The following is a 21795-nucleotide window of genomic DNA, read 5'->3' on the forward strand; positions in this document are numbered from 1 at the left end:
TTAATGTGAACTGTACCATGTGAAAAAAATTACTCCCATAAACTTTTATCTGAGCTATAAGCTATTGTTTTGAAACATCATCATAATGTAGTATTGGTGAAGAAATGGGGGTGAAATGCAATAATAATCCTTCATATTAGCAAACTATTGGAATTTTAAAGCAAGTTTGTTCTTGTGATGCACAGAACATTAGGGCAGCAGGGACCACAGGGAGTACTGGCTGGACCATACGACTCAATAACCATGGCCTGGTCAGATGTGTGGGATGAGTTTACATGGAATGGACTGGGTCCTCTGGCCCAACTGAACCGTTCATTGACTGGAAAGGGCTACGTGTCACCGGATCACAATTGTTCACGACTGGTTTGAAGAACATTTTGTACAATCCAAGCGAATGATCTGGCCAACCAGGTCGCCCGACATGAATCCCATCAAACATTTATGCGACATAATCTAGACATCAGTTCATGCACAACATCCTGCTTCACCACACTTGCACAATTATGGACAGATATAGAGGCAGCATGGCTCAGTATTCCTCTAGGGGACTTCTAATGACTCGCTGAGTCCATGCCATGTTGAGTTGCTGCACCATGCTAGGCAAAATGAGATCCAAAACGATATGAAGAGGTATCCCATGACTTATGTCAGCAAAGTGTAATTCTACATTAGTCTTATCTTAGAGAGCAGTTTCACAAAAATGTGAAATTAGAAACAAACAACGGAAAATCCAGGATGGAATTAACAATGTTACGAAAAGGAAAGATTCTACTCACTATATAGCAGGGACACTGAGTCACAGATTGGCACAACAAAATTATTATATTGTGACAGTCTTCTTGACGTGCGTATCTGTGACACAGCATCTCCGCTATATGGTTGAGTAGCAACTGTTATTTTCCTAATACTGTGAATTTAAAAACAGGAATACTGAACAATGGCATTTTGACTGCTAGTTTTCTGACTTCTACTGAGTAAGGACTAGGACGGCACCAAGGTGTCATGAAAAAGTGTGCAGACTAAAATTGTTTATAAACCTTAAATGAAAACTTTTATAGTGAGGAATGGAGGAGAAAATGGAGGCATCCAACACCAAGACAGATATCTATCAACAAATAAAAATAGTATCTTGCAATGATGACAATTGCTGAATACATGACATAAGGTAACAACACTACGACTGTCTCCCCTCACCCCCCCCCCCCCCATTCAAAACTGAATCATCTTTGTTATTTGAAGATGAAGCATCTTATCAATTAAAATCTTCTAACACCATGACAGGATTGAATTAATCAAACATACACCCATAATAAATGGTCTGTATATATGTACAGATGAGAAACTAAAACGGGCCTACATCAAGCTACAATGGAAGTACACTAGCGTATTCAGCATGTCATTTTCTCAACCAGTCTTTTCCTATTTGTCACACAGTTTCATACAACATAACAAATGTAAGCTATTCACTAGTAAAACTAAGTTAGCTGTTGTGTCTAAAAATTACATTCAAATAAAATAATTACCTCCCAGCAGCCATATCTCGTTCTTTCATCAACTGAGTTTTCTTCATTGCATAATTATAAACATTTGTCTTAAACCTTTCTTTTTCACGAATAATCTGTAAAGTATAATAATAGCTATTAGGATATAACAACAATAATCTATGGCAGCACAGGTGTAATATTCTTACTAAAATTGTGTAGCAAATAGATGAGCTATCTGTTTAAAATCATTCTATGAACTAAAGGACATCAAACTTACGTTATAATAATTTTTTTAAAAATGGTAACAAGCATTCTGAGTACTGAACATTTGATTACATATTATTCTCTCTGTCTCAATGGGGATGGTGTGATTGAATGTTATTTCATTGTTGTTATCAACTGTAATATTAATACATCATGTGTACAAGCAGAGTACACGGAATTCTGGCACTAAACAGTACATACGCGAATAACATGTCACCTACTGCTAGAAAATTTGCTGCAATATGCTTAATATTACCTTTCACATAAATTAATATATTTAGCTTTGGTGTCAATAGGAACCATCTTAATCAAGTAACAAAGTCAAAGCAATTGGAGCTGACATAATATCTTAACAATTTTGATTGTATGACAAAGAAAACTAAAATTTTAATTTTGAGGAAAATCTTTTTTTTGGTGTTTTTGTTGTACATTGCCAAATCTTGGTCAGGGCATTAAAGTGTTGCCCTCATCTGCCTAAGGCCATTTATTTGAGGCAGCAAGAACTACAGAAAGTACACACGACTGTGCTGAGGCAGGCCCAATGCGCATCACACTCACTCATTACTAAAGACCTTGACAGCTATTCGGGTGTGGCGTAGCAGGAAACTCATAGATCGAGAACAAGACATCACAACTGAGGCAGTTCAAATATACTTTTAGTGAAAGGGAAACCGGCAAAATTTCACAACTAAGTAAACACAATGAAAACTGTTTAATATAGACATTGTTTGAATATCATAACATTTTGCTCTTCACATTTTTTGCCCACTTGTTCAGGAACAGTGTAGTATCAGAAAATGGCTATAGTTTTCGTTCACTAAGCATTCACTTATAAGCAAAATTAATTGTCTGGTATGATTAATTAATGAAATCATTTTATAACTGTATTTTTGTCTACCTCTGATCTCACCACCGGATGGTTCCTCTCATCCTAGACTGTGACCTACATTACTCTTTATCCCCACTACCCACAATATCCCTCTCTCTTCCTCAAGGAAGAAACTACTGCGTGTGCACATACGTACGACATACGTGTGTGTGTGTGTGTGTGTGTGTGTGTGTGTGTGTGTGTGTGTGAGACCACTACTACACACTTTGCATACTGAAGGTTAATACTGACCACCAGCATTCTGTCTCGTAAATAATTTGTAGGGTCTAGAAAACATAGCATGTATTTTTGGAAAAATGTATATAATTTTTTTTTTTTTTTTTTTTTTGCTTGTAAATGATTAAACACACAAATTTAAAAGGTTGTCATGCTACATAAGTGAAGACACAAACTATTAGTGCTCTGAAACTGTTAAAAAATTTGCTGACTGGGAACTTTTTGACTAGAATGTTTACTTTTGCAAAACCTTCAACACCTTTTTCTTCCAAAATAGTCATCATTTTCTTTGTTTTACTGTATTTAAGCTTTCAAAAATAATTGTTCTGTTGAAAAGCAGCAGCATTTTCCCCACCAGTTAAGTGAATGTGTCACCGGTATAAGGTGTTTCTAGTCATTATTTGTCTTTTGCAGCCCAATTTTAAGATTAAAAAAAATCTGCCGTCCACAATTGGCATGGCACACTGATACATTGTTACGTTCGTACATTTTCTTTTTGCAAGTAAGTTCTTGTGCACATTATCTTTCCAAATTGGGTTTCGGCATTAATTGCTATTGTCCACATAAAATAAAGCTATTTCAAACTATCTGTAATAAATAGCCCATCTGGATACAATTCTCTATGAAACAGCGCCTATTAAGTAATTTCACGTTTTCACATTTTGAGGCAAATTCACATTGATTTCGCATTAATAGAAAAGTGTGAATTTTTCTAATCCCTAATTATTAGCAATATTTTTCAAGATACCTAATTTAATATAAAATTAAAAATACAAGATAATTAGGACATACAACAGATTCAGTTCTCTTAATGCAGTAGTTACATGGCAGCTACTCTTACATGTCAAGAGCATAAAAAGTACCTTTGCAACAATTTCAGAATATAGGACTGTACATTACATGTTTATTATGTAAGTATAGCCATGAACATGGATTTTACCCATTTCTTCTTCAAACATACAGCTGTCCTCATAAAATAATTCATTTGTCTCTATTATTGTTACAACTTAACAAAATGTAATTAACACAATATGGATTGATACAGAGGTCTTCCACTGATGCAATGAAGTCTGTCTTCCTAATATTTCTTTAAATTGCAGAGCTGCTGGTGGGAATGCATAAGGACTTCTTTCACAACTCTGGAGAATCTAGACAAGGCAGAGGCTTGGCCTTGCACCAAGACAACACACTCGACGCCATAACCTGGGCCATCTGTGTTCATATATATCTTCAGTTCATATTTATGCTTAGAAATTTATGAGCACTAGCTCTCAAATCTCTTTATAGGCGAGGGAACAAATGTTTTTCTCTTCTTTCACAACTGTGTTATCTAACTTTTGATGAACAGTGGGGCCACAGCACCCAGAGACAACAGTGGCCCTGTGTGGGTGAGTTGTGTGTAGCTAAAATCTAACAGTCTAATACTGAATGTGCCTGCCTGCTGTTCAGCACCTCCTCTAAGCACTGAGTAGCAATCGCTCTTAATATTTATAATGAAAAGTTGGATAATTATGTTCTTTCTTTTCCTCACTCAGGATTCAGAGTTTCTTGATATAAGGATTAAGAAAGAAAATAGCCATGTCACGAGATTTCTGCAGTAGATTAACAACTTCCCCTTTTACGAAGGCTTCAGTGCACCCTTTCAGCAATTTCACTGCTGCCTTGACATCTTAACTCTGACATGAATCTAGTAGACTAAATGGTCACTACAAAAACGCAAGGTCAGCTTTTTTAACCCTCCAACTCATTTGTAGCTTCTTTAAAACAGTCCAGAAATTTCAATGTGTTTCATTTCCGAAGGAACTGAATTCAACATCACATAGATACTACTCCATCTAGTTTTAACATCTTGATGTATTTTTTTATTTTCTCCCTGATCTTGCCACAACACCATATCATTTCACAAACATCACTATTCTACACATAGTCTGAACCAAATTTTCATTTTCACGCAACTCTTTATGAAGCAACTTTTCACCTGAGTGCCTTAAGGCCGTATTTATGCAGTGCACAGCAAATAGGAGAAATTTGTGAAGTTAAAGAATTTTATTTATGTTTGGCATTAAATTTCAGAGCAGTTACATCTATCTCAGACGTTTTCTCAACTAAATCCTTGAATATACACGGGCACCGTTCCTAGAGAAGGAAAACCCTCTTGTATACTCACACATCGATTCAGATTAGTTATTGGGAGAGACTAATAAATATCTCTCTATTGACAATGTTGAAGAACCATAGATCCAATACACACATTTGTCTCTGGCTGTGTCTTTATTGTTCTTAAAACTGTTTTTTATGTCAGAAGTCTGATATTTTTGCACTACTCCTTAACATGCCTGCAGTGCTTTCTTCTCTTTAGTGCCGAAAACAACCCACAGGACCACAATATAAAATTGTTAATGATATTTTTAAACATTGTTATGTCAAACACAGCCCATAGCTCTCTCAACTCTCTAAATTAAAGAAGCAATTTTTTCCAAAATACAACACAAGAAAACAGCAGAGGGAAATATTATGGTGATTATTCCCATAATGGTCCAAAGTCGAAACTCGGTGGACAGTTCCTTTCAAAAATAAGGTTGGTTGGTTGACCTGGGGGAGCAGACCAAACAGTGAGCTCATCAGTCCCATGGGGTTAGGGAAGGAAGTTGGCCGTACCCTTTTAAAGCAAACATCCCGGCTGCTGCCTGAGCTGAAGCGATTGAGGGATATCATGGAAAACCTAAACCAGGATGGCCGGACGCAGGTTTGAACCATCATCGTCCTTGAAAATAAGAAACGTTATTAAAATTGTTCAATGAAATCACAGGAATGCTTTTTCTGAATCTGTTCTCAAAATTTAATTTACATTTGTTTCTATTTCATCATAAAAAAAAAAAAAACAGATGTCTTATTACTGTTCCAAACATCTGTTCACAATTCAAAAAAGTACATGAAGAAAAGAAAACCTTTTTTTCTCAAACCAAAAGTGTCTATGATACAGTACCAGGTCAGACAGTGACATACATGTTAAGTCATCGGACCGCCACATTATGCCCAAAAGATGTGTATCAAGCAGGAACAAAACTATGCAACAGATTACCAAGACATATAAAATATCTTCCTGAAGTAAAGAGCTTTAAAAAGTCTGTGACAGCCTACCTTCAGAAAAACTGCTACTATTCAGTCTCTCAGAATCTTATGCAAGAAAAAATGTAATCTGTCTCTCTAATTGTAGAAATTAGTTATAAATATAAAATTTGTAATTATTAACTGTATAGATCCAACTTGTTATAAAAATTTAGATGATGTATGTTTGATGTTCGAAGAACAAATAGATAAAAAGGTATTCTGTCCAATATCCTGTGTTCGATATATGTATTGAGAAAGAGATTTATATGGACTAATAAATAAATGAAAGTTCACATCTTTAACTTTACATGGCACTGAGGAGCTTGATTTAAATAAGACTATCCATGAAAGAGATGCTTCAGTTTAGATAATTTAAACATATGTTTCAAGCATGCAAATAAAACTTAGTCAATGTCATTTCAAACTATTGTAAGAATAAAAACTGAATATTTCAGGAAAATCTGGTAACATTAGCTTGGCACCTTGTTCAACACGAAATGATGCAAATTCCTAATACAATTAAACAACTAGCACCTTCAAATTATTCCAGCAGATTTTACCATGGCTAAGTCTGGTTACATGCAGCAGACCCTGTGTTCCATTTGCTGAAATTTGTAGAACATTATCCTCCATTGAAGCACTGTTCAAATGGCACTTTAGAGTGAGCAACGTGGCACCTTGCAGGCTCACTGTGCCAAATGTCTGCCCCATAGCATGTCTTGCCCCATAGCACCTTGTGGCTCTAAATATGTGAAACAGCAGTAATGAGCTTACGAATGAGTCCGAAGGTGTAAATGACCAATTCTACAACTGTGACTCTACTCTGCACTACATCTACATCTGTAGGGCTGTAAGCAAATCCCTTCCTTTATTGCTTATTATTAATATTAGCTCTGTTTAACTGATAGGTTACTCCACTCTAGAATAACTTACTACCATGTCACATCAGATTTGACTGCTGTAACTGTGTGCCTCTGAAAGCACTGTGCTGCACCTGTAATTTACATTCAAAAATTCGATTTTTTAAAAGTAACTTGGGGGAAAAAATGTGTTATTCGGTTTGTTGTTCTACAACACACTTTTTTTTTGCCAAATGTTATCCCATCTACTCAAATATTTTGGCTGAAACCTGGACTCATACTTGGACAAGCTACTGTTTATCCCCATGTGTAATTAAATTTAAGTGCACTTTGGTTAACATTACAGTCACCTTTAAGAAGAAATTGTATGCCCACACCCCACACTATTGTCTGCGAGATAAATGACTAGTACTGAAAGTTCATGCTACCCCAGTCTCTACGACTCGTGTACTCTAATGGCAGAAACAAAACACATCATGAAGTTTGTATCTAAGATTTATAAATTCATTTTCAGTTACTAGATATATCAGATCACCTCAAAAACGACAAAGGACTACTGGGTGTGGACAAAAATATCTAAACCCAAGAATACAACACATGTACAAAAACATATGCCACTCAAAACAGCTTCCAATCATGTAGGAATGGATAAATACAGGTCCCGTCTGATTTAGAAGGGAATCTTATACTATTCATCCTGCTGGAAAGTGCCAAGTTCAGCCAACGTTGATTGAGGTAGACAGCAATCAGTCACTCTTCTCTCCAATGCAGACCACAAAGTCTCAGTAATACTGGGATCTGATTAATGTGATGGCCAGCAGAATTGTGATGAGTCACACACAGGCATGACAAAAAGACTATCAGAAAATGAGCATCTCCGCTATATGGTGAGTAGGAACTACCCTTTTCATAATACTGTTACATTCCATTCTGGATTTTTCACTGTTTGAAATGACAGTGATATGGAGGTATGCAGATGATTTCACGCCCATGTACTTTAGCAATTCCATCAATCTATGATGAGAAATGTGTCACAATTTTCATCAATTTAACCTTCCTCAGATCTTTTCAAAAATACATATTATATAGTTTACAGCATGAATAATTTCATTTTTCCTTGTTGTAGAAGTAGGTGTCACCATAAATAACAGACTTATTTAGGGCATTATCCACATAAAAGAGATACCCCTGTTGCTTGCAATGTTGAAAACCACTTCTGAAAATGACACTATTCATCTCTTCACGACAAGCACTTCTCTCTTCTTAAGGAAACATTATTAGGTAGTAGGCAGTCTGTCACAAAACCTTGACAGGCACAAGCGTACAACACTTCAACTTACCTTCTTTTTTCACAGGCACTGCCCTTGTCTCACTGGGAGTTGATCACTCCAACATCTAAGTAACTACTGACATGAATCCCAATATTAATCTAAGCACATAATGTTACATTCCTCCACAGATACCAGTATTGTTTTAATCACACTGGTCAGCGTAATCTCTTCAGGGTATGACCAGACATTCATCGTGTTTTGTTGGTATGGGGATAAAATGGCTACTGAAGGGAGATACACAAAGCTTGAAAGTGAAGAATGTGTTGTACTGCTGGGATGGAGACCTGTGTATACGATTTATCTAACATTAAAACTGACTTATCACATTTCATCAGTCCTAGTACAAGAGTGTAATGAAGAGAAAACAAAATTTATATGTTTACAAGGGTAAGTATAAGTAAGTATAACTTGTACAATGTGGGCATCCTCAGTACGGAAAAAAGGGGCAACAGATACTTACTTTTTCTATATCTTCTTCTTTAAATTCATAAATCATTGCTTCCTTTATATCTTTCAGTTTTTGTTCAAGGTCCTCTTGAGTAGGCAGAGATACACCTTGTAAGGCACACGTCTCTCTCCATTTGTTAAACTCACTATCGGTAAAATCCTGATTGCTCACAAATTCCAAACGAAACACTCGCTCCTGTATACCATGCCTGTAATCAAATAAATCAGTAATTAACATGTAAAAAATCTTTTAAGATACATAACATAATTAATAAAAAAACATTTACCAGTAGCCTTCTCTAGAACTAACACTTGTTTACAATGCAAAATGAATTGTCAAAATAATCCTTGGTTAATAGGCTGTAGTTCAGTAGTAATATTCACAACTGTATATGATCTGTTTTAAACTGATTATGCAAGATGAGTATCGGGCCACATTCTCATCTTCCATTGCACCCTATAACTATTATCATGTCATACAGAGTTTCTTCATGACCCGTGATACAAACCATTATATGCAGCTGTTTGGGAGTACTTGCTTCCATGATGTTATACACAAATAGTGGTTAACAATGCGGACATCCAGCATAATACATTTAAAATAACTCCTATGCAGCCAATGTAGACAATTTAACAGCAAAATCCTAAGTCTTGTTTGTGATACAAAGCTTTTAATGTACAAAAAGTCCAGTATGATATCACGACAGCAGATTTTTTTTTTTTTTAAATAAAGTATGGTATTGTGACAGTCATGTAATACAAGCGTCACAGCTGATGCTCTGACTATCCTGTTAAGAAACAGTGCCAAAAACTGGTTCAATAAATGAAGGAAACGAACTTAACTTTGGGAAATGAAAAGATCATTGATTTAAGGCAATTACGGCTGGTGGATGACCATGTACACCAATCGGTCAGAACATTATGCTCACCAACCTACTATCGATGTAAACCTGTCCAGGCAATAGCAGCATCACCAGGTGGGGAATGACTGCTAGTCAGACACACACATGGTGCATGTATTAAAAGTGAGTGTGCTATATGTGCGTAGAATGTGGAAGGCGCGCAATGAATCTAAGTCTGACCAATGTCAGATTGTGGTGGCCCAGAGGCTTGGCATGAGCCTTTCGGAACCCCCATGACTTGTCGGACGCTCGGGAAAGGTTGTGGTGAGTGTCTTCAACACGTGACAATATACAGTGAAACCAAGTCTAGACATCTTGGGGTTGGGTGGCCACCCCTCATTACAGATGACGCAGACTTTAATGGTGGACAGAGTACAAGTGTGTATGAATACACCGTGTACCGAACACTCCTAAAGATTAGGCTCCGCAGCTGACCACCTACCCATGTGCCAATGTTAACACAACATTGGCAGCTATCACTGAAATAGGCATGTAACCATTGGCACTGGACAGTAGTGCAGTGGCAGAGCATAGCATGGTCTGCTGAGTACCGAAACCTTGTTCATCATACCAAACCGAGGGCATGAATATGTAGCCTTCCAAGGTAACAGCTCCTACACATCTGTACAGTAGGATGGAGACAAGCTGGCAATGACTCCATTATGCTCTGGGGAACATTCATGTGGGTATTCAAGGGTCCAATGGAGCTCGCGCAAGGCACCATGACAGCCATGGAGTACCTTACACTGGTTGCAGACCACGTACACCTCTTGATGACGATCAACCTTCCCAATAGCAGTGGCATTTTTCAACAAGATAATGTCCTATGACACAAGGTCAGGAGTCTTATTGGGTGATTTGAGGAACACAGTGGCAGGTTCCAATTGATATGCTGGCCCCCCCAACTCATCAGATCTGAACCTGATGAACACATCTAGGACACAACACCTCTATGGTCTCCCTCCCCAGAATTTAAGGGAATTAGGTGACTTGCGTGTGCAGATGTGGTGTCAGCTGCCTCCAGCAACTTACAAAGGCCTCATTGCTTCCGTGTCACAATGCATTGCCACTGTTATCTGTGCCAAAGGTGAACATACTGGCTACTAGGTAAGTTGCTATGTTATGGTTGATCAGCGTATATCACAAGGACGTGGGATTGTCTTGAGAAAATATATACCTTGTACATAAGCCGGCTAATGTTTTACATGTATCTCATAGAAATCAATCTACATTTCTTATAATTTTCTTAATTGCAAATAAACGTAGGCAGAAATGTGCTCAAGGTTCTCAACAATTACGTGACACAAATGATCTTTGACTAGCAACGAACATAGACACATGTGTGTGTCTGCTGTTTCAAAAGCTGTTTAAAGCAACTGTCACAGTTTGTGAACTTGATTGTGTTATAGTCTAATTCACAAGAGTCACTGTCATCTACTTTGTTTTAGAGCAGAGGATACAGCTCCTGTGTAATCTTGCTAAGTAGGGCAGTTTCATCGGCATGAAGAGCAGCTTAAACAGCGCTACAGTTAGTTGTCAACACCAAAGCTATTATACGTGCAAACTAAGTAGTCGACAGTTGGCGCAATGGCTGATGAGGATGACTGTAAATGGGAAATACCTTTATGGTCGCTCCCAACAGCCACCGCCCCGAAGTGTCAACTTAGTTTGCACGAATATTACGAAAGTGCGTGAAAATGGGTGCGCTACTGGAACTTCTATGACTGAATCGTCTCAACAAACACCGGCTGCTCAACAAAACTGTTTCTACCAATAATATGATCTCATTAGGAAAAGCTGACATCACCGATAATGTCCTCATTACCTTAATACAACATTACTAATAAATACAAATATCTTAGAAAAGACAACTCAAGTACTGGCACTTTTTAAAAATATTATTGGCGTCATTATCTCTAACACACAAATTGTCGTACGCATTGTTCTCGCATATTCGGAACCAACATTTGTATTTTTACAAGAACTGGTGAAAATAGATTGATTAGTGCAAGAGGGTAATTTGTGTGTTAAAGAGATAAGACCCCTGTAAGGCTTTTTAAAAGTGGCAGTACACGAGCTGTCTTTCCAAATGTATTTCCATTTATGAGCAATACTGTAATAGTTAATAAAATGTCTAAATGTATATGTATATTGGAGCATGTCAGAGATATTCCAAGCAGCTCCAGGATTCAGGGATGCTCACATAATAAAATCATTGCACTGCACTGCTCTATACACATTCAACGATTTAAGCAAAGTACCACCCACAACACAGATCCCCAAAGCTCACATAGTGCCAGGCACAGCAGCTACTGCTGACACTATCTGTATCTTGTGCTAACAACAAAATCATGACACGTTGGATATGGAATCCAACTGTGGTTTGTTGGTATCACATTCCTCAATGAGAGATGCGTCACTGGCAGAAGATATCCATAAAGATTACCTCCTCATGTCTTCAAAAGAATTCGAAGCCTTTTTGAGGGGGACGAGCACACTAAAGATTTTGTAGCTTTGAAACACTTAATTGATAAACAAGTTACAAAAACTAATGCAATCGACGAATGTTGTCACCTACAGCGACTGTTAAGTGTGATTAAAAATGAAATGGTCACTATATGTGGTCGTGTTTGCCACCTTTGTGTTCAAGTACAAACAACGCAGTAGCATGGATATGTGGGAAATAAATAGTATACAATGCAAACAGAACACTAACACTGATGGCAAAATCAAATACAAGCCAACAACTTTGTCTCTTCAAAAACAAATCAAGTGCATACAAATAAATCTACAGCACTTCAGAGCTGCACAGCTAACCTAATGCAGCTTATTGTGCAATATCATATTGACATTTCTTTCATGCAAAAACCATGTTGTTATCAACAAAATGTGGGTGAAATTACTAGGGCTTACAAGATATTGAGTGCAGGTGAAACAAGGGAAAGAGCAGAAATACTGACACCCAATGAAGATATTGATTCCGTAATGATTAGCCACTTGTCCGATGAAGATGCAGTAATTGTAAAAATAGTAAAAGAAAATTGGTGATTTTTTAATATCTAGCATGTACTTATCACAAAACAGACCCAAGATGACCTGAGAAAAACTGATGACATGATAACCCACAATAAGATAGTTGGTTCAGTAATTGCTATGGATAGCAATGAAAGATGTAGCACGTGGCATGATACAGTAGCAAACTCCAGATGAAAGAAGATGGAAGAATTACTCGCTTCTACTAAACTGTAGCTACTGAATGAGGGAAAAACAGATAAAGTTTTGAAAATAATAAAGGAAAGAGCAATATTGAGTTGACTATGGTCACTTCTCATCTACTGCTGCTGGTACTAAGGCTGATATTACATATCATATTTATTTCAATATCAAATATTCGTCAAATTTCTTTGACAAAGATCTTTGATGTGGCACTAAAAAGGGGTATTACACTGTTGTCATATTTTTTTGTCAAATTTCAAGATGGCAACTTGTTACTACGCGCTGTGTTTTCTAGTACAACAATTGCATTGTGTGTGTATTTGGATGAACAGCAGTGGAAAAAAGGAAACATACTTGGATGAAGCACTAGGTATTACGTAAAGATAATAAAAGCATTCAGCAAAATCTGTTACGAGAGATGTAAGTGGAGAAGTGAAGTCTTAGAATACAAATTACTTACAAATGGATGAGTGTGTATTTCAGTATTTGCTCAGTAAATCGGCTTCTCATATTACAGAACAGAATACTCTCTTGAGAAATTATATATGTGCAGCAGACAGGCAAATTGTAACACTGCGATTTCTGGATACATTAGAGACCTACTCTAGTCTACAACACAGAACTCTGATATCACAGTGCACATTAACCAAAATAATTCCAGAAACGTGGGAAGTGATTAATAAAGCACTGAAGGGGGAATATGTGAAGGTAAATAAATGTTTAGTACACTGTATGGACAGTAAGAATTATTTTTAATTTTGAATAATAGAGTTAGTCTTCCAACAACACAAAATTAATCAAAAGTACGAAACTGATGAAGTGCTTTTTAAATTGTGGCATCCATAGTTCAGAAATAGACACAGTAGAATGGAAATCTAAGATATAATTTGTTATTTTAGAGTATGACTACATCCTCTATTGCAGCTCGCTGAAAAACTGCCTGGATGTTTCCAGATGTAAACGTGAATGACTAGCTGTGACTGTGGACATGAAGTCACCTGCAGCATATTCCACCTGCCCATCAACTCACAACTAATAGCCTGCACTGTGACCCTTATTCACCCCCCACCCTAGGCGAATCAAGTTTTCTTTTTTAAGGGTCATAGGAACAAACCAACTTTGAAGCCACATTTACAAACACACTACAGAGACGTCAAATAGATGTAGCAAAGCCAGCGCTTGAAGCGATTACATTTTACATTACAGTGAACAGAAGACGAATGACATGATCAAATCTACGGTGAGGCCCTCGATTTGATCATATTTATTTGACAACAGGCAAAGTTTGACAAAGTTCCTTATTAAACCATCAAATTTCTTTGACATAAATATTCGACATATCAACTTTGCCAAAGAAATATGGTAAATACCGGCATAAGCCAATGGGTGTGTGGTGAAGAAGAGAGTTGCTCCGAAGGTAAGATTATTATTTTCATCATCATAGGAGTATGCCCAACGGCATATGCTGGAAGCATAATCCAAACTAAAAAAAAAAATTGTTGTTAGAGATAAAAACCTGAGAGATTTTGATGGGTACTTTTTCGAAGAACTTACGCACAGATATTTACCAAACATGGACTTACAAAACTTACAAGAAATAGACCAGAATTTGGCAGCTAAAGTTCAAGCAAATACAAATATCGAAGCTTTTATCACAGAATTTGAAGATGTTCTACATATCTCATGCAGTAAAGCATTCAAGATACAAAACCAGCTCAAGCACAGAACTGGAAAAAAATTTGTTCCCTGCTCGACATCTAAATTAACTGCAATGTGAAAGAAAAACCATTGCTCTAAGGCAAATTTATCAAAGGCCAAAGGATAACAAACAGCTGAGGGTGCTACAAAGACAACAATATTGTAAAGAAAAGAAGGAATACAGCATAGCTATACAGAAAGCAAAAAACAACCCGGAAGCTTGACCCCAACAAATAACCTTTGGAATACAGTCTATCGAATCACATCAGGGAAAATCAGAGGTAATACACTCACAACTGTGTTAAGGAAAAGTGATAACACAACAACAACAGATCTCAGGCTCAAATATTTTGTGCCTGAGGACGATGAAACTCAAGACACAGAATACCAAAAACTAGTAAGACCTCAAACGCTACAACCCAACAGAATGGCAGATGATGTAGCTTACACATAGACAGAAACAGAGGAAATAACAACAAACTTGGCTGAAAACAGGACTCCTGGTAAAAATTGTGTTACCAAGATCATTCATTGACTGTATAGCATTTTTCCTTTCCATCTTACCGCTTTATATAACAGTTGCCTAAAGAACAGTTGCTTTCCAAGATTGTGGAAAAAAGCTAAAATAGTACATATTCTGAAACCTGGTAAAGAAAACAGCATGGAAGTGTCCAAATTTCATACCATCAACCTTCTTTATACAGAGGGAAAAGTATTGGAAACACTATTAATTAATAGAATTATACACCATGTCTTCCCTCACGATCTCCTAAACAACATTCAGTATGGATTTACTCCACAGAGAGGGACAGTCAATGCAGTGTTAGTTGGCTGTTAAGAACTTCGTAGACGAAAGCATATCAGAAGGACAGTATATAATAATTATCAGTCTTGATGTTAAGGGAGCTTTTGATACAGCTTGGTGGCCCAAGTACTATTAGAAACTGAATGTCCTAGGAACTAATATAACCAAGCAAATAACTATTACAGTGATAGAACAGCAGTGTTGGCATTTAACAGCATAAAACTAGAAAAGAGGGTGACAAAAGTTTGCCCGTAGGGATCTTGCTGCGGCCCAGGTTTTTGGAATACATGTATAATTCTCTACTTAATTTGGATTACACAGCAAATATGAAAATGGTAGCATCTACAGATAACTTAATCTTGTTGTCCAAAGCAGATACAGTCACTATAGCTCATAAGCTCTGAAATAGAGAAACAGAAAAATCACATTTTGGGCCCAGAACAAGAAAATCCGTTTTAATAAGCAGGAATCAAAAGTAATGCTAATAACAAGGAGAAGGTGTAAAGAGTAACAGCATTGTTCCAAACAATAATGTTTTGCAACAAGCTAAATGATTACAGTACTTGGATAGAATTATTGACTCTGAATTTATGTTTAATGAACATATATAGTACATGACTGAAAAACGCACGAAACCTAGGCACAGCTTGCTGGTAATACCAGAAATTAGACGAGAATGCTGCCAACTGCAGAGCTCCACACTTCTGGTTCTGACACCCAATGTACTTCGGCAGCCACCGGTAGTAGGCATGCCTGCTTACTACACCAGCTAACAGCACCTATGCATATGGGGTTTGAATGATGCTAGTTCCCCAGTTCATAACTCATCAAAACCAAGCCTGATTTTTCCACATTTCCCTACAAATTACTACTAAATTGCAAAACACCACCCCCCCCCCCCCCACCCCATCACTGCCACCATCCCTTGTTACGTGATGCGAGCCCGTTTGCTCTATTTAGGCCTTCAGCACCAACTCCCTTGGACCTTCACAGTCGTGGAACTTACTGACCCCATTCTGGGGTCCAACTTCCTCGGTCATTACAACATAGCGAAGCTTTGTTCAACAGAATCTTTGACAGACACATCCGCTACAGCTTCTATCCTGCAATGTTGTTCGCCGAAGAACAGCTGGTGATTTCAGGCCAACATGCTCAGCTCATTGCAGAATTCCCACTTCTCATCCTGCCCCCTGGTGTCCCCCAGAATGTTCAGCAAGACACTGTGCATTACACTGCCACTATGTGCATTACAATGCCATTACTCCTGGCCCCCACCATTTTCTGCTGTGTCAGCTCTGCTCCCCCCCCCCCCCCTTCTCCCTCCATCACAGATGCAAAATCGTACAAAGGGAGCTGCTCGCTATCTGTGTCCTTTAACCTTCAAAGAGCACTTAGGCTTCAGCTCTTTGCCAAGGAGGACAGTTCCTGGCACCTTTGGATGATTACCAAACACTCAATGCCGACATCATCCCTTATCACTATCCTATCCCACTATTCTGCACTTAAGATGATGCAAATTCAGAGGCTATTACCTTCAGTAAGGTACACTGCACTACAGCCTACACACAAATCCCAATTGCCCCAGAGGGCATTAAGAAAACAGCCATAATCACACCATTCAGCTTGTTCTAGAGTGCATTCATGACATTTGGCCTCCACAATGCTGCACACTCTTGGCAGTGATTTTTGGAAAACATCCTCCAGGGTACACCAGGATGTTTCACCTACCTAGATGATGTACTCATCAGCTTCCGGGACCCTACTGAACACTACCAACACCTACACATATTTTTTTTCCTGCCTACTGAAAGCTGGGGAGGTACTCAACACGGCAAAATACATTATTGGGGTGAGAAAGGTTGAATTTCTCCAACAATTAGTCTCTGCTATCAGCTCCTGCTCCCTCCCTGAGACAGTACAGGTAGTAGCGGACTTTCCATACCCTACTACATTCAAAGGTCTCCAGCGTTTCATCGACATCTTAAAGGACACCACTGCCACTCAAGAGCCCCTAACCACAGCACTCTGTGGCTATAAAAACAAAGACAACAAACTGGTCCCTTGGACCCAGGCCATGACCGAGAGCCTAAAAAAGGGTGACCTCTCCTTCTGGTGCACCCTCCATCCTAGTGTCCCCCCTCGCAATAGTGGTGGATACAAGATAGACAGCTATCAAGGCCACCCTACAGCAATGGATGTACACATCTGGTAACCACTTGCCTTCTTTTTCATCTAAGCTCTCTGAGGCACAATGGTGCAAGGACAAACACAACAAAGAACAGCTCGCATTCCACGAAGCCATTCACTATTTCCTACATCGGGAAGATATTACCTCGTCAAAGTAGGAGCAGATACTAGTTGAATGACGGTTTGGTGTGTGTGGCCCTTGGAAAATGTGGCTGTCTGGTCATACCCGAGGTGGAAGTGAAGCAATTCCACCGCACACTTAAAGCCACAGCTACATGTTATTCTTTCAAATGGTCCACTGATCTACGTCTGGAACTTCTAGGCCAGCAGACCACACAAAAAAATGACGTGGGAACTTCTATCAGTGAAATGGTATATTTCTGAAGCATCTCCACTTCTTCCCGGCAGCATGCTCCCAGGTTTCGTACCGCAGCTTCAAAGCTTCATGGCCCAGCAACGACCAACATCTCTGCAATGTCCTGGGAAGCACCACACCTTCATCTACCGTGACCTCGCATCATGCTTCTGTTGGGTGCATACTGGCCAGCAACGCAGACACAGCCCTGCCACCACAGGTTCCCATCATTCCTGAAAGAATGCTTTCACTACTGCTGCTAACACCCACACTGTTGGCGCAGGGACACTATTTCACATGCATCCAATGCTGTGCAAAGGTGTTGCCCATGCACCTCTTCTCACAAGAAACTACAGTACAAGCACGAGCACAACAGCGACAACCCATGCATGCTCTCCAGCAAGCACCCTCATTCAGCTCTAAACACCCCACTGCAGGGTTGGTACTGGTGTTTTCCCCTCAGAATGGGCGAACCATGCAGCAACTCCTTCCATTCACCTCCACTTGTAGCAGAAAACAATTGGGCAATGCTGACAGAAAACCGACAATCAGCAAAGTGCCTGGCAGCCAAGGCACCACTGCATCTCCCCAGCACCCAGCAACCTCGCTGGTCACTTCCACCTCGGGTATGACCAGACAGCCACATTTTCCAAGGGCCACACACACCAAACCGTCATTCAACTAGTATCTGCTCCTACTTCGACGAGGTAATATCTTCCCGGGCATACTCTCGGCAGCTCATCATGTGCAATGCCACATGGTTCACATTGTCAGCTGCCGCTCTTCACCAGAGTTAACGCTGACAGCATGATTTTGCATTTGTGTCCAGTCCCCCCCCCCCCCCCCCAATTCGGTTAACGAGACAAGTGCTACCACGTCTTGCACGTCAGCTTCCTGAGCCACATTCCCACAAGGGGCTTCCCTTGACTGTGGCTGTATAGAGTCTGGAGTCTGATGCCAGACACCTGGTTCGTCTCCCTGGTATCAGCATCTAGATTATAGTGTGCAGTTTTCTCTTCAACCGCACTGACTCCCACTCACTGGCATGCGAATCTATCTCATTTTCAAACTTCCTCCCTTCTTTGTCCTGTGTATTCGTAAGACTTGTGTACAGATGCTGTTCCAGCAAAACCCCACCTTCAAGTCCCCCTTCTTGGTGCCTGTCTTCTCACGGTGCCAGATGACATCAAACAAAGTACTGTAAACTAGTCATAGTTTGCCCTGTTCAAAGACTCCACAACAACAAGGATGTCTTGATTAAGAGGTTGTAACTTGTAAAATTTTACTGTGGTACTTAGCTTTTAGAAATGAAAGTCCCACGAACCAGCTCCCATTCCTCTTTCAGTATCCCTCATTATTTATTGTTGTCTTTAATAATTAGTGAGCCTCTATATACATGTATGCCCCTTACGAAGATAGGAGGGAATCTTTAAATCCTTCCTTAAGCACCAACACATACATTGTACAAATAATGAAGTATCTCTCTCATAAATTGTTAGGAGCTATTAAAAATTAGACGATATTGTAGAGGTGATATTACATTATAGAAGTTGTACATTAAGACTAACAACCTATGTTTCCCTGCTAAAATCAAGCATACGTTGCAGGTTTGGTAGTGTCTAAGAACTGACAATATGACCCTAAGATTATGACTAGGTAGAGTTTATATGCTAGTACTTTAATAAAAACCAATTTGTGATAATTTTAAGATTAAGATGAAACAGAACTCAACATGTTAATACTGGTTTTACAGAGAAAGAGGTAGACATTGTAAATTAAAGAACTTAAATTTAATGTGTCAGAGCCTTTCTTTACCAGTATACAGATTAGCTGGCTGTTTTTCAAGGAGTTCCTTGCAGAGTGGCACGTACGTGAGAAACAGTATTCCGTTTGAGTCCATAGCACAGCACAGAACAGATATTTGAATGTTGTGCAGGGGCAGCTGAATTTAGTGAAACTAAATTTCTAATTGTTGTTGTTTATAGGTCCCCTAACTCTGACTTTACAGCATTTCTGCTCAAACTAGAGGGTTCTTGGTTCACTTTATAGAAAGTACCAGAATTAGTTGACTTCAACATTAATTTTGTATGTGATTATGAAAAAAAGGATGTTGCTAGACCTCCTAAACTCATATGATCTGGTACACATTGTGTTGTCTCCAACTAGAGTGCAGCACAGCCATAAACAATATTTTTATTCATTCTTCATTATTAGATGAGCATTCTGTTATTAAAAGGGTGAATGGCCTTTCAGATCATGATGCACAAATTTTAACACAAAAGGCTTTTGAACTCAAACAAATATCACATATAATTACTAACTATGCAGGAAAGCCAATCCAACAGCAACAGAGAGTTTTTTAAACCTCATTAAGGAACAAGAGTAGCAGGATGTTTATAGTGCCGATAACACAGATGACAAATATAATGCTTTCCTTAACACATTCCTCATGCTCTTTGAGAGTTGCTTTCCATTAGAAAGTTCTAAATGGGGTATTAGCAGTAAAAGGCAGCCTTGGTGGCTGACTAGTGAGATAAGGATATTATGTAGAACAAAGTGGGGATTATATCAAAATGTTAGAAGTAGTCACAATCTAGCTACAGTAGCCCATTACAAACAGTATTGTAAGGTGCTAAAAATGTTATTAGGAAGGCAAAGAGTATGTGGTATGAAAGTAGAATAGCTAATTCACAGGATAAAATTAAAACCGTATGGTCAGTTGAAAAGGAAGTGTCTGGTCAGCAGCACAAAGTCAACAATATAAAGTCAGTTCGTGGTAACAATATTTCTTTTGCTGATAAGTCAGTTATATACACAGTATTTAACAATCATTTTCTGAGCATTGCTGGTGAATTAAATAGAAATTTAGTTTCTACAGGGACCATATAAATTTCCTGGCAAATGCCTTTCCGATATTGACGTCTGAAATATCACTCCGTGATACTGACAAGGTGGGTGGGGGAGGGGGGTGAGGGGGAGATTGAATCAATAATTGAAGCACTGAAGACGAAAGACTCATGGATATGATGGGGTGCCTAGCAGAATATTAAAGTACTGTGCCACATGTGATCCTTGTATTTAGCCATATATGTAATTTTTCCTTTAGGAATGGTCAGTTTACTGAATGATTAATGTACTCAGTAGTAAAGCCACTTTATAAAAAGGGAGATAATGATCATATAGGCAATTTTAAACCTATTTCTAAGCCATCTGTGTTTGCTAAAGTTATTGAAAAGGCTATGTATGTAAGGATAATTGATCATTTCATATCACATAATTTGCTATCAAATTTACAGTTCGGCTTTAGCAGTCGTTTAACAACTGAAAATGCTACATTCTAGTTTCTCTGTGAGGTACTGGATGGGTTTAACAAAAGGTTTTGAATGCTAGGCATATTATTTAATTTAACTAAGGCGTCTGATTGTCTTGAAAACAAAACATTGCTCCAGGAGTTGGACCGTTACGGAATACGAGGAGTAGCTCACAATTGGTTCACCTCTTACTTTAGCAGACAGACAACAAAAGGTAATTTTATAAATGATATGCCCTCTAGTATTATGAGTAAGCGTGGTAGTAAAGGAAGTTGTGTACAACATTCGCTCGGTTTCAAGTTCATGGCTTGTGGAAAAAGACTAATGCTAAATGACAGTAAGACTCCGTTTTTACAGTTTCTAACACACAATTCAACAAAACCCGACATTTTAATTTCACAGAATGGGCATTTCATTTGTGAAACTGGACAGTTCAAATTTCTAGGTATTCAGATATTTGAAACTGTCATGGTAAGCCCACATTCAGGATATTGTTCAAAGATTTAATGCTGCCATTTTTACTATTCGAACAGTATCTTAAGTAAGTGATCGTTCGACACAAAAATTCGTCTACTTTGCTTATTTTCATTCACTTATGTCATATGGTAGCATATTTTGGGGTAACTGTTCCCATTCTGAAAGGATATTTTTGGCTCAGAAACGGGCAGTTCGGGCAACAAGTGGTGTAAGTTCACAAACCTCTTGTTGAGCCCTGTTCA

At 38.5% G+C, this 21795-nt stretch overlaps 1 protein-coding gene across 1 annotated transcript in view; it reads right to left on the reverse strand.

The window, feature by feature from the left end:
• LOC126335025 (RNA polymerase-associated protein RTF1 homolog) overlaps positions 1 to 21795 on the reverse strand; it is a 120467-nt gene that overhangs the window by 25146 nt on the left and 73526 nt on the right. Inside the window, exons 9-10 of the mRNA XM_049997865.1 lie at positions 8616 to 8811; positions 1524 to 1618 (exon numbers count right to left, since the gene is read on the reverse strand). Coding sequence (XP_049853822.1) covers positions 1524 to 1618; positions 8616 to 8811 — 291 coding nt within the window. The remainder of the gene's footprint in view (positions 1 to 1523; positions 1619 to 8615; positions 8812 to 21795) is intronic.

The sequence above is a fragment of the Schistocerca gregaria genome, chromosome 2, assembly GCF_023897955.1.
Source record: "Schistocerca gregaria isolate iqSchGreg1 chromosome 2, iqSchGreg1.2, whole genome shotgun sequence".
NCBI classification, from domain to species: Eukaryota; Metazoa; Arthropoda; class Insecta; order Orthoptera; family Acrididae; genus Schistocerca; species Schistocerca gregaria.